At 41.9% G+C, this 14,358-nt stretch overlaps 1 protein-coding gene across 1 annotated transcript in view; it reads right to left on the bottom strand.

Moving 5' to 3' along the window:
* Nucleotides 1–14,358, bottom strand: part of ccdc180 (coiled-coil domain containing 180) — a 151,068-nt gene that overhangs the window by 104,930 nt on the left and 31,780 nt on the right. The window contains exons 10-14 of the mRNA XM_041194471.1: nt 11,896–12,006; nt 8,425–8,504; nt 6,402–6,490; nt 1,964–2,086; nt 691–864 (exon numbers count right to left, since the gene is read on the bottom strand). Of these exons, the coding sequence (XP_041050405.1) occupies nt 691–864; nt 1,964–2,086; nt 6,402–6,490; nt 8,425–8,504; nt 11,896–12,006 (577 nt within the window). The remainder of the gene's footprint in view (nt 1–690; nt 865–1,963; nt 2,087–6,401; nt 6,491–8,424; nt 8,505–11,895; nt 12,007–14,358) is intronic.

Here is a 14,358-nt window from a genome sequence, read left to right on the forward strand (position 1 = left end):
GAGGCCTGAACATGCCAGTGCTGGCAGATGTGCTGTTCCCCACACTGGCTATTTTAGGGGAAGCAGTTCAGGACTGGCAGGGCTACCTGCTGCCAAGTGACAGGGAGCAAATTAGGTGCGTCAACAGCCTTGTTAAGGACAATTGAAGGCAGCCGGTTGGCATCAGTGAGAGCAGATTAGATGCCCTCACTGCCTGGCTGGGTGCAACAGCTGCCCTGTAAAGAAGCTCACAATGGTGGCCTGACTGCAAGAACCATATTTAGCCACTTTTTAATTAAAGTTTTAAAAAGTTGGCAAGAGGACACCGACATGTTAATACACCACCTCTGTTACTTACCTGCCATCACAGCCTACTGTCCCTCTCAAGCTGGAAAGTCTCCAATTGACCCTCAGGCTTCGAGAATCCATCTGCCATTCTCAATTAGATAGGCAACTTGTCTCTAAGCCAATTAAGAAGGATGCCTCTGTCAAAACCCCAATGAGTGATTGTATCCCTCCCCACAGTTGGGTTTGGGAGAAGTAGTTGCAATTATGTTTCCCAACCCCATAAGGAAAATCCAGCCCTTAATTTCCATTTGTTTCGATAGAAAGGGAATTGAAGCGGTTTCTATAATTTTGACTTTATGCTGCAATAGTGAGTTGCAAATTCTCCCTAATATGATTCCACATTGAGCACCCACCTTCACCTACCTGATTTGCTTTATCATGTTTCTTACGACAGTCATCTAGCTGCTCTTTCAGCTGGTGTTCCTGGTCAGCCAGATTCATTTGATGCACCTCCCACAGTTCAGTGGCTTCCTTGCAAACATTATATATCTCCTTAGACTGTAAGTCCATCTGCTGGGCTAAGTTCTCCATGTGTTTCTGTCAATGTGGAATAAATAGAAGACAAGTTACATCAGGGAGGTTGCATGGAAACATTCAGAGCATCTTCCTGCTATTTTAGTATTTAATGATTTCCTCCTAAAAATTGCTATGGCAGCTCCCTGATGCCTAAGCAGTGCACAGGTTAGCCTCACAGAGTAAGAAGGCCTGTTTGTTTGATTGCTAGTGTTCAGTTAACTGATCTCATTCAGGGGCCTTAGCACCCTTGACCAGGAAGAGCCAAAATATCTGTTCCAATCACTATTTAAAAATTCCAGTGTGTGTGAGTGCCATGTGAGGACAGGATTGGGTTTGGCTTTGATGGTTCACTCTCTCCCCTACAGTCCACTGACTAAGCTTACAGGTGAGGAATGTCCACTAGAGCAAGATATGGTGAGTACTTGGCACCCACAGAACGATATTCCATCAAGAATCAAAGGCTTTCAGGAGTGAAGAACATTTGCAACAGTCCAGAGGTACACAAAATATGGCCAGAGGTCAAGTACTATCTGTCTTTACCTATTTCTATGCTAGATATGCTTCCATTCATACCCTGCCTGGCTGCTAGATACTACCAGAATGTAGATTTTATGATCTTTTCTGCTCTTTTTCTTTGATAAAAGGGAAGCAAAAAGACATTAGATTTTCTGAAATTCCATCTAGCAAGTGAAAAGACCCCAAATAAAATAACTTCCTCTCTTTGAGTGAGGAACTGCTTACAGAGGTATGATGAAAATCAGCAGCTCAGTATATGGGGAATCCTAGATGCAGACCTGAGCTCCATTACTCCATACTGAAGCATACTTCAATATTCCTGAGGGTAACTCTCAAGAAAGATGCTGTTTATGATTCTGAGCTTTGATAACAGCTTGGTATATAAAATTCCCCTCTTCCCATAGAAGATCAATTGACCACAAAACCACTCCAAAGTCATTTCACTACTGTCAGAAAAAGAAGAGTTTCATCCCTTCAGTTTGAGCTGGATTTAAATTTAGTTCCTGCCATAATGCATGTTTTCCCCCTGGAATCACCCAGTGTCCCATTTATTTCATCACCAAGAACATATTGGCTGTTCAAAAAGAATAATAAACATACTTACATCTACGGCGTACTGCTCACTTTCAAACAGACGTTGTAAATTACCAACAATTGGAAGAAAGTCAGAAACTATCAGCTGTTTGGCCTCTTCTTTTGTACACACCTCTAAGTTCACAAGCATCTCCTGAATCATTATATACACAGAACGAATGTTAGTGTAAATTTTGCAGTAATTAACCTGACACAGTATAGCAACTCCAACACATGTTCCAGGAAATGGTTAAAATTACATAATGTAGTTAGGCCAGCTTGTAAACACTGAAGAAAGCAAACCAGGATATTTCATTGATTTTCTTGTAATGGGCTATTGGGAAAGCAAAGTTGTAGACAGTTCTTTTAATGTTTGTTCTCAACATATAGACAATGCTGAAAAGGTCACAGTTATTGCCCATTTCTGTGGTGGGCTTACAGAATTTTTTTAAAGAATTAGCTTAATGAGCTTCTTCAGCGGGCACTAGGAGCAAATCACATTGTGTGGAAATAAATCTGCATAAAACTGACTGACAGGACTAAATGAAAGAACTCTCTTGTCATCATCAGCACCACTGTGATCCAGAAAAAGAATGACAAAGGCTCTCAATATCACTGGCAATCAGACTGTTCTACTTCCATTTCTCAGTAATGTTGGAACCTGGCACAGTTAAGGAATAAATGATTGCCTTACCACAATGCCACTGCCACATCGTCATTTACTCAGCCTCAGCAGTATTGCTATGATAAATATGGAGTGCTGCAAATCCCTCCAACAACATTTGTGCTACCTTGTTCTTCTTTGTTGCCACCAATGCTTTGAAATCTGCCCTGTAGTGTAAACAGGGCAGATTCCACAGACACCTACAGAATAACTTTGATTTAAAGTAGCTCAGTATAAAATAAACTGGCCAATTATTGTTACACTGCAACGAGAAACAAATGTGTTCTCATCCTTTTGTTACAACATTACATATTTTACTGTACAAATTCACGCAGATGCAAGTTACCTCGCTAGTGACATGTAGGGCCTATACCTAACCCGTACATCTAAATTTCCAACAGAATCTGAACAATGGAAAAAATTCAAATTTGGAGTTCAGATAAAATCAGACTTTGGGAGAAATAATCCGTACTGAAAATAATGTTCTGGATTTTCCTATGGTTTCTGGGATCCTAACATCTGGACCAAACAGGGAAGCTGAGCCTGCACTTAGCGGCAGGACGCAGAACAATGCAATCTTCCCAGAGGCAGCCCCCTAATTGATCACTTCTGTGCTCATGGTCCTATTAAGGGTGGTGGGCAGGATCTTGATGCTGAGGACTCCATCAGAGGGCTGGCAACTCTGGAGTCTCATTAGCCGCAACATAAAGGTGGGTACTCCTGAGGTGGGTAGAAGACTTCAAGGGTATCTCAACATGGAGGCATCTTGGAAGCATCTATCTAAAGTTAATACGGGAAAAGATGGCAAACCCCTCAAAATGGAAGGGAAACGCTGGCGACCCCCTCTTTGGGGCATGGAACCTCTGGCTGTGATAACCCCTGGCCTGCCACAGGGAGGCTGTCTCCATGGAGTTGGTGGCACTCTCTTAATGTTAGTGCCGCTGGCAAAAATCAGACCAAATTGGATCTGTGATCAGCCTAATTGGCTGTCCTCCCTGTGGTGCAGGTAGCCAATCCGGGTCCCTGCTTGCCCATGGGAAACATGATGGGAATGTGTAGGGAGCTGTTGTGACACAACTGACACAGCTCCCCTCTACATTCCTGGCCCACTTGAGTTCCAACATGGGTTGGGAAAATTCAGCCCAACATTTAATCATTCTACTCCCCCCTCCATTTTCCACCATGCTTGTATACTTTTACTATGAAATCACATAATGCAGGCCATGTGTATACCATATGCACATTAATGCAGCATGGAAGATCATGATATGAAAAGGATCATGTGACCCTCCCTTTCACAGACAGTGTATAGCTCCACTATTTTAAGGACCTCAGGCACTGGAAGTCAGGAAAATTACAGTCACCAGAGAAGTGGTACTGAGTAAATTGTTGCAACATGGGCTGACAAGAGCCCACTTCCTGATGGACTTCATCCTAGTGTCTTAAAAGAAGTGTCTAATGAGATAGTAGATGGTTTTAATTTTCCTAAAATCCCTAAATTTGGGGAAGGTCCCATTAGACTGGAAGATAGCAAATGTAACTCTATTATTCAAAAAGGGAGGGAGACAGAAAGCAGGAAACCATAGGTCAGTTAGCTTAACATCTGTTATAGGGAAAATGTTAGGAGCTATTATTAAAGAAGTTATAGCAGGGAACTTGGATAAGCTCAAGGTCATCAGGCAAAGTCAACATGGTTTTACGAAAGGGAAATTGTGTTTAACCAACTTGGTGGAGTTCTTTGAGGAAGTAACATGTGCTGTGGATAAAGGGGAACCAGTGGATGTACTATACTTAGATTCCCATAAGGCATTTGATAAAGTGCCACATCAAAGGTTATTGCGGAAAATGAAAGCTCATGGTGTAGGGGGTCACATATTGGCATGGATAGAAGATTGGCTTGTTAACAGGAAGCAGAGAGTAGGCATAAATGGGTCTTTTTCGGGTTGGCAAGGTGTAATGAGTGGCATGCCACAGGGATCAGTGCTGGGACCTCAACTTCTTACAATTTATATAATGACTTGGATAAAGGGATTGATGGGATGATTGCCAAATTTGCTGATGACACAAAGATAGGTAGGAAAGTAAGTTGTGAAGAGGAGATAAAGAGGCTACAAACACATATAGATAGGCTAAGTGAGTGGGCAAAGATCTGGCAGAAGGAGTATAATGTGTGAGAATGTGAAATTGTCAATTTTGGCAGGAAGAATAAAAGAAAAGCACATTATCTAAATGATGAGAGATTGCAGAGCTCTGAGGTGCAGCAGGATCTGGGTGCCCTAGTGCAAAAGGCTCAAAAGGCTAGCATGCAAGTACAACAAATAATGAGAAAAACTAATAGAATGTTATCATTTATTGCAGGGGGAATTGAATACAAAAGTAGGGAGGTTATGCTTCAGTTGTACAGGGCACTAGTGAGATCATATTTGGAGTACTATGTACAGTATTGGTCACCTTATTTAAGGAAGGATGAAAATGCATTGGAAGCAGTTCAGAGAAGGTTTACCAGGATAATACCAGGAATGGGCAGGTTGTCTTATGAAGAAAGGCTGGACAGGTTAGGCTTGAATCTGCTGGAGTTTAGAAGAGTCAGAGGCGACTTGATTGAAATATATAAGATCCTGAGGGGTCTTGACAGGGTGGATGTGGGGAGGATGTTTCCTCTTGTGGGGGAATCTAGAACTAGGGGTCACTGTTTAAAAATAAGAGCTCGCCCATTTAAAACAGAGATGAGGTGAAATTGTTTCAATCAGAGGGTCTTGAGTCTTTGGGAACTCTCTTCCTGAAAAGGTGGTGGAAGCAGAATCTTTGAATGTTTTTAAGGCAGAGGTAGATAGATTCTTGGTAAGCAAGGGGGTGATAGGTTATTGGTGGTAGGTGGGATGCAGATTTCAGTTTACTATCAGATCAGCCATGATCTTATTAAATGGCAGAGCAGGCTCGAGGGGCTGAATAGCCTTCTCCTGCTCTTTATTCGTATATTCATATGGTTGTATAATCTTCTGAGGTAAGAATATGAGAAAAATCAAGGAAGTGAAACAGTCATTCAACTTACAAAGTTTATTCTGGGTACATTCTGCCATTATGTTTTTAAATTATATTTAAATTGGCTCCAGTGTTCTGGATTCTACAGTATTATTGTCCTTGACAGATTAATCCAAACATTTCTCAGTATTTAAATAATGAACCCACCACCCACCCCCCCAAAAACCACCCGCCAACCCATTCCTTTACCCCATCCACCCACCCACCCCCACCCTCCCGGCCCAACAACGCCACCAACATACCCCTAGGATCTTTTTTTATGTTGAAGGCACTATATAAATATGAGCTGTCGATACCTCTTCTAAATTCATTTCTCACTCTTTCAATTTCTGATCAAAGATTATGATTTATTTGAAATAATAATTCCAGTTTACTGAACTATTTAATATATTCTTATGAGTTCTATCCTAATTCTTCTTTCTAGCTTTCTAAATCTCTAATGTCCCCTCATACCTCATTCACTTTACACCGGTATCAATCTTAGTGTTCTTTCTGCATTTTTTCTAATGGAATTCATGGCTTCTAATCAAAACTGTGACACAGGTCAGAAAAATGTTGGGACCTTTCCTCAACTTCAGCCACTGTACTTTGAATACTGGAGTCAAACACGTCCCCTTGCCCGCAATCACAAAAGGGCACATATATGCCTATGTGGCAGTAGAATTACTCCAATCTGAACCAATTTGCTAACTCCCTAACAATTGAACAGCACATTCCCCAGGGATCTTCTCCCACCTTGCATCACTTTAACACATGTACCCACCTCAGCTCTGTCAATTTCTGTCATCCAGTCATGATAGAGTTTTTCATAATATGCCTGCAATTCACTTGTGTATTGAATATGTAGTGAATCTAGAAAGGACGGATGTTTAAACATGTTATTACTAAAGATTCTGTAATGTACAGGGTATATTGTATCACTTCATACAGAAGTAAATTGCTTCCCAAAATGTGCTTTGCTTTTATTTTCAATCTTGATCTGTGGGCTGGATTTTCCGGCCTCAGCCATCTGCGGGATTTTCTAGTCCCACCAAAGTCAATGGACTTTTGGCTGGCTCCTTGCATCCACCATAGTGGGACCTGCTGCATCCGCCGCAATAAGACCCACCGTGCTGGGACTGGAAAATTCTGGCCTATATATCTGAAACAAAATTATGTAGATATCTAATTGTGACAAACTATTACATGGGCCTGAACTTTTCGGATGGTGGTGCCTCGCTTCATGCAAAGTGGGAACACATCCCCACTAACTCAGAGTGTCCATAGCCATATCGCGGATGAATGACCATTAGGTGGCTGCAAGCAGGACTTCCATCCCTCACTTGGGAGGGCATCCTGCTTTAGAGAGCTGCTGGCCAATCCAGTCCCTGCAGTGACAAGAGCTGCAGTGGACTGAAAAGGAATTGCATGAGGACGCCTGAGTAAGTCCAGGCGCCAGATGCCAAGGGCAGGGAGGGTAGGGAAGGCCTGGGAGGGTGGGGGTATGCAAATGGGGCAAACAGGGTCTTGGGGGAGAGACTGGGAGGTCCAGAGGCCACCAGATGTTAAGTCCAACTTCAGAAGGGGGCTTCTTTTGGAGGCAGCCCCCAACCCCTTCACTTCCCTGCCCGGGATCTAAGTCGGTTGATTTTCGGCCTTCCCCCTCGCAAGGTCAATCCTCCCACCAGCCTAAAAATTGAGGCTGGGTGGGAACCGGCCCTTAAGTGGCCAATAATTGGGACTCTGAAGAAGAGTCATATGGACTTGAAACATTAGCTCTTTTTCTCTCTCCACAGGTGTTGCCAGACTTGCTGAGTTTTCCAGCATTTTCTGTTTTATTTCAGATTTCCAGCATCCGCAGTATTTTGCTTTTATCCAGCACTCGCAACCTGGCTGGCTGCATTGTGGAGATAGGCATCTCCTAGTTCTCCGCAATTTTTATGGAGCCAGGCACACTTTTCAAAGAGTTGTGGTTCACGGCCTCTGAATTGTTGTGAACCATAATATGCCTGAGGAACCTTTTGAAAGGTAAGTTCAAAGGGTCCTTCTCATGCCACCTCCCCCCCATATGCCAAGGTATGCCCTCAAATAATTCTTATGATCCCTCATGCCCCCATGCCAAGGATTGCCCTGACAAGTATCCCCTATGGCCCCTCATGTTCCCCCCATGCCAAGATATGCCTCTCAAACAAGCCTATGGCCCATCATGCCCACCATGCTAAGCTATGGCACTTCCATGCCCATTCACCCATTATACACGGTATAGAACCAATGAACCCTATAGTGAAAGTAGGATGTGTAAAAAAGCTTTAAAAGACACAGTCATTCATTGATAACTTTCCATTTTAAAAAACTCCTTTTTACTACAGGCCAATAAAAGTGTCAATCATCCAGACCCTTTAAAGTGTCAATAGCAGAAACTGCAAGCACTTGAAATCTTGTTATCTTGCGTAAGTAAACACTGTGAAACTGACAGCATTGATTAGAGAGCCAGGGCTGTCAATCAATCAATGTTTACTCCAGGCTTGGTCTTTCGAAAGGCTAATGGATTTCTGGGCTCTCAGCCACGCCTCATTATGTATTCCTGGCTGAGAGCCCAGACATCCATCGGAGCACTGAAACATCTGCCCCGATCCAGTATTGGTACCAGTGTCTGTTGAAATAATACACTCATCAGCTCATTTATCTTACATGTTTATAACCAATTTAAAAAGCACTAAAAAAATTCATGTGATTACGTTGGTTTGTATCCAGTGAAAAGGAAATCAAAGCTCTTGATGATTTCTGTCCACTTCAGTCATGCTTACCTAACTCCAGATTTAAGGTTTGTATGGCATCATACCACTCATCCACTGAAGCTTTATTCAAGTCACAGGGCTTCATGTTTCTGCATAAACCATAAATAAACCAATGACAAACAGAACTGTTTTTATTCCAAGTAGACATTAAGTAAGTTATGCTCGAAACACAAAATAAATTAACTCCAGACTTACCCTCATATTTCTTTTTCATGTTTTATATATTGATATGTCACTTGGGCACAAATGACCAACTAAGTTTCAAACATCATAGCCTATCCATCCCACATCAGCAATGTTATCCACCTCCAATCATATTCAAACACCACTGCTCAAACCTATAATTCAATTTTTGTTGACTTTTTTTGTACTGATTTGAAACAGAAAACTGAGAGCTTGCTAGGCCATTCCAGAGGGCAGTTAAGAGTCAGTCACATTGCTGTGGATCTGAAGTCACATGTAAACCAGAGCATGTAAGATGGCAGATTGCCTGTCCTGAAGGACTGTTGTAAACGAGATGGATTTTTACAACAATCTGGTAGTTTAATTATAATTATTAATGAGACTAGCATTTTATTCCAGATTTATTACTTAATTGAAGTTAAATCACTCCAGCTACCATGGTCTCCAAAGCATTACTTCAGGCCTCTGAATTCCTAGTCCAATACCATTACTACTATGCTACTGTCCACAAGAGCAATAAGGGATTGGCAGTAAATGCTGGCCTTTCCAGTGATACTCACATCCCAAGAACAAATAAAAGAAAACCACATTTGTATTCTTCCAAACCTCCCTAATATCCTTTTCACCATCTTCACTAGCTGCCATGGCTTACCCCACCTAATGCATTTAACTCAAAATTCTTGTCCTCATTTCCAAATCCTTCTAGCCTTGTATTGATTCACTCATGCAACCTATTCCAGCCCTGTATTCTACCCGTGCTCTTCAGTTGTCCAACTCTGGCCTCTTATGCATCTCTCCTTCCTTGTTCCACCATGAGTGACAAGCCTTCAACTGCCTTGGTCCCCATTCTCTGGGACTCCTTTTGTAAATTCTCCCAGCTTCACTTCCTTTCTCCCACCCTTTAGAAAGTTTGCTCGTATCCCTTTGAATCATGGGCTGCATCTTCAGGTCGGCGAGCATGGGGGCAGGGCCTGCTCGCCAATGCATCAAATGACATGGGGTGACGTCAAGCGTGTGTCCTTAAGGTTGGGGGGCAGGCGAAGAAGCCAGGCGGCCTTCAGAAAAAACATGAAACTTCATCCATGGGTGGGATGAGGTTTCATGAGGGATTTAAAATATTTGTAAAATGTTGAAATAAAAGAAATCGACATGTCCCAGCTCAATTGACAGTGTCATATGAGGGGACATGTCAGGAATTTTTTTTCTCGTCTTAATTGATTGTTTGAAACCTGAGCCGATCTCCCTGAGGCAGCTCTTTGTTGCAAGGGATCTGTGCTCTCTTTCGCACACATGCATGAAAGAGAGCACTCCCGGCTCAGGGAATCCCCCTGCCCACACAGGGCTGGAATAGGTTGCATGAGTGAATCAATACAAGGCTAGAAGGATTTGGAAATGAGGACAAGAATTTTGAGTTAAATGCATTAGGTGGGGTAAGCAATGGCAGCTAGTGAAGATGGTGAAAAGGATATTAGGGAGGTTTGGAAGAATACAAATGTGGTTTTCTTTTATTTGTTCTTGGGATGTGAGTATCACTGGAAAGGCCACACAGGATGTTTACTATATTAAAATCCCAACATGAATACAAGCTGTTGTGCTTGTAAGTAAATTACATTGGAGTAATGAATAGTTCAGATGCTATTCAGATGATTATCTGAAAAATTAAGTTCAAATTGTTAACTTAAAGCAGTGGTATTTGTACAACACCCTGAATGCCACTTGCAGCACCTTTGCTATTACCTAAAGCCTCCTTTTATTGTTTCTATCCACTTGAATAAGCTGACATTTAATGCTGGTATCTCTTTTCTTGCCCTCAACAAAACAAGACAAGGAATTGCAATGACAAGGCATGACACTGACAGGGTTGTCCTTGCTTCTAAAAAGCAAGTCAAAGCTCTACAAGATTGGCATTATTTAATAGAATTTGTTGTACCAACATTTTATGTTTTCTTTATAGGAGACAATGTCTGGCCTCCACAGCAATATAGCAGCATATCACACCAGGAACTGTGATCAGAGAACCTTTTTCAATTGCTCCATGGTGCAGTGTGTTGGACTATTCCTGATGGTTGCCATTTGGAAGAAGCTGCTTTAGTCAACCGACCTTGAACATCATTTACCTGTTATCCATAATGTGTAATAGATAGTGATTTAAAAAATAAATTATACCAGGTATATCAACTTGCCAACTATTGCACAGTGTTAGCATTCTCCCTTGAGTAAATGTGATTAAGCTCCCACTTCAGAGACTAGAGCATAAAATCTTGGCTGATACTCCACTTCAGTACTTAGGGAATGCAGCACAGTTTGATGTACCACCTTTCAGATGAGAACTGAAGCTCCAAGAGCTCCCAGGGCAGATTTAAAAATTCTTTGAAGAAGAGTAAGGGAGTTTTTGTGGTATTTTGGCCATGGCTTAGTGGCCACGCTCTCTAGCCTCTGTCAGAAGGCTGTGAATTCAAGTCCCATTTCAGGGCTGAGGGAGTGCTGCACTGTCAGTGGTGCTGTCTTTCGGATGAGATATTAAAGACTTAACAGATCCCTTGGTATTATTTCAAAGACAAACTAGTGAATTATCCCTGGTGTCCTGGCCCTTAATCAACATTACATAAACAGATTATTTGGTCATCATCACATTGATTTTTATGGGAGTCCATTGTGCACAAGGTGGCTTTTGCGTTTGCTATACTTCAAATAGTACTTCATTAGTTGTAAAGCACTTTGGGATGTCAGGTGGTTGTGAAAGGTGCTATATAAATGCAATTCTTTCTTGCTTTATATTATCATTCAATCAACACCATTAAAAACAAAATTAACAACAAAACAAATCATCAGCTTGGAGACCATCACCACTCCTATACTTTATCAGTCTTCCAGGCCTTACACAACAAAACTTGAACTCCATTTTGTGAGGACTCTCCAGTGGAGGCCGGGGACCTTCCTTCTGCACTTAAATGATTCTGAAGCAGCAGGCTTGACCAGGGTCAGTGTTGCATATCCACAGTTGAAGAAATATACCTTACCATCATTGGAAATGCACCCCAACCAAAAAGGGATAAAAAAGTCAAGACCATATCCTATCTAAATCTATGCCACCACTGTTCCCCTCAATGCACCAGCAGGAAAACACTTCTACCCAAGCTGGAATGTAGCTTTCTTGATGGTGAAAAGAAAAATAGCCTATCTTGGAATTCTGAAATAATAACAAGAAAATGTCAGAAATGTCTGCCAGCATCTGAAAAAGATAGCTTAATATTTCAGATGTGAGCCTTCATCAGAAACGTTGTTTCTTAAACTTACATAATTTTATCAAGACGCTGGATTCGTTGGTTATTTAGTTTTAGTTGTTCTTTCATCAATGACTCATTCTCCATTGCTAATCCAGCACTCCAATCCTTTGCTAAAAAATCTCTATGAAAGGAACAAGTAAAGCAAAATTCTATTTATTCAATGTAGCCAAACAAATCTGATAGCAATGAGGTAATATTCAATGCTGAAAACTAATTGATGTTACATAAAACTATACCAATCCTTGCAATGGTGGTCTTTATTAAGGAGTGAGGCCGAGGCAGGTGGGAGATGAAAATAAGAACATAAGAACTAGGAGCAGGAGTAGGCAATTCAGCCCCTCAAACCTGCCCCGCCATTCATTACGATCATGGCTGATCTCATTTTGGCCTCAACTCCAATTTCCCGCCCTCTCCCCATAACCTTTCAACACATTACTAATTAAAAATCTGTCTATCTCTTCCTTAAATTTATTCAGCGTCCTGGCATCCACTGCACTCTGAGCTAGTGAATTCCACAGATACATGACCCTTTGGGATATTGGTATCGGCCAGCACACTGGTTTCCTGTCACCATTCCCAGCAAAAACGGTGATTTAGCTCGTTAAAGAGCTCATTAAGAACTCGTTGACAGTCATGTTTAGATTTTGACAGGGACAAATAGGCTGCACGCTGGGTTTGAGGTAGATCAGGTGGAGTCAAATACACAGCAGGGAGACAGTCGTGGCCAGACCAAGGATAGAGCCCCAGGGAAGGCAAAATAGCATAGAGGGGAACCAGCCATTGGTACACAGGTGCCATTGTGTCAGTGCAGGTTGTGGAGAGAGTAGTCAAAGATCATTTGGACTATGCAGGAGATTGTCATCCTGCTGACTTCGCAGGGGCATAAGAGGAGGGGGAGCAAAGCTGCCAAACACAATTGGGAGACCGCATGAGCACAAGAAAGGCAGCAGCTGGCAATGCAAGTGTGACTCTCAGACTTTGGGTCCACAGGCAATAAGCAGCAACATCCTCCGCAGGAAGGGCTGAGGAGCGGAATGAAGGGCAAGAAGATCATGGAAGCCATGCTCTTAGCATAGGATCTACCACTGAAGACAGAGGTGACCGAGAACTAGTTCTGCAGGAGACTGCGACTCTCCAGGCAGATGATTACAGAGATTTGTGCCCTTGTTGCTGAAGAGCTCACATATTGCGGCACTGCTGGCCATACCCAGCCAATAGTCATAAAAGTCACTGCGGCCTTGAACTTGTTTCAGTCACACTCCTGTTCCTGCCACCGCAGTAGCTAATGCCCCCTCCTCCCAAAATGCCCGCTAACCAATTAATAGCCTACCCCTGTGAAAATTGGGGGCTGTGAATGCTTTCCCCCAGGGATGGGACCCGGAAACAGTCCTGATGTCCATTTTCTGCTCCTGGAAGTAAAATCCTGCCCTGGTGAACAAGCATCAATATTCTACAATCTCAATAAAGAAGCCCTTAATTATGTATGTGTGCTATTGAAGCTCAGGCTCAAAATTACTATCTGTGGCTCAAAGGCATAAGTCACCAGCTTTCAAAAATAAAGTTACAACTTTTTTGTATATATAGAAAATAAAAAAAACACAAGAAAATATATGAAGACAGCTATCCAAAAAAGAGTCAATTATGTACAACACTAGCATTGATTAGAGAATAAGATACGTGTACAGATTCAGTAACACATTTGGTATAATGTCAAACACATTGGATGAAAAAATTAAGAGAAGGTAACAGGAATCATTTGTCTGTTCTCTCAAAGTGGGACAGAGTAGACATCTAATAAATCCTTTTGCAGTCACTCTAAAATGCCAAAACGGGCAGTTTCAGTTGTCCATGGGCCATTTCTCAAATGGAATTTGGGAACCTGTGTTGAGGAGGGAGGAAAGAATGAAGGGGTGAATCTCTCAGATTTATTAGATCATCACAACAGAGGCAGATCAATGGATCTCCATTATTCAGATGAAAGGGTTAAAATCCCTTGCAACCTCACCTCAAATATTTGCGATATTAAAAAAGAACAATGTATGGGGAAAAGGCAGCTGAGGCAGACTAAAAGATGGCTATTTTAGACAACTGGCACAAGTGTGATGGACTGAATGTCCTCTTTCATATTTATAAGGTTCTATGGCCCAACTGTTCCTCAGCAGAAGGTTTTTTATTAAGATCAGTAGTGATTAACATTTCTGCAACTCCAATAATCAATGTCAAAAAACTTACAAGTACAAATTATTGTTCCTACAATGATTTCTGTATACCTGTATGCTAATTTCATGTGGACATATGAAAGCCACAACAATGTAAAGGTGAAGATAATGTGGAGATGCAGTAGGAGAAAAGATGAGGCAAATTAAGAATTGGTAGTTAATGTGTTTGGATTTTAAAAGCGTGAAAACTGCAGTGGGAAGGAAAGGCTGAGTGAGGCAAAAGGCCTTCTGGTTTTGAGGTTTGTAAAGCAAAT

The sequence above is a fragment of the Carcharodon carcharias genome, chromosome 8 (assembly GCF_017639515.1).
Source record: "Carcharodon carcharias isolate sCarCar2 chromosome 8, sCarCar2.pri, whole genome shotgun sequence".
NCBI classification, from domain to species: Eukaryota; Metazoa; Chordata; class Chondrichthyes; order Lamniformes; family Lamnidae; genus Carcharodon; species Carcharodon carcharias.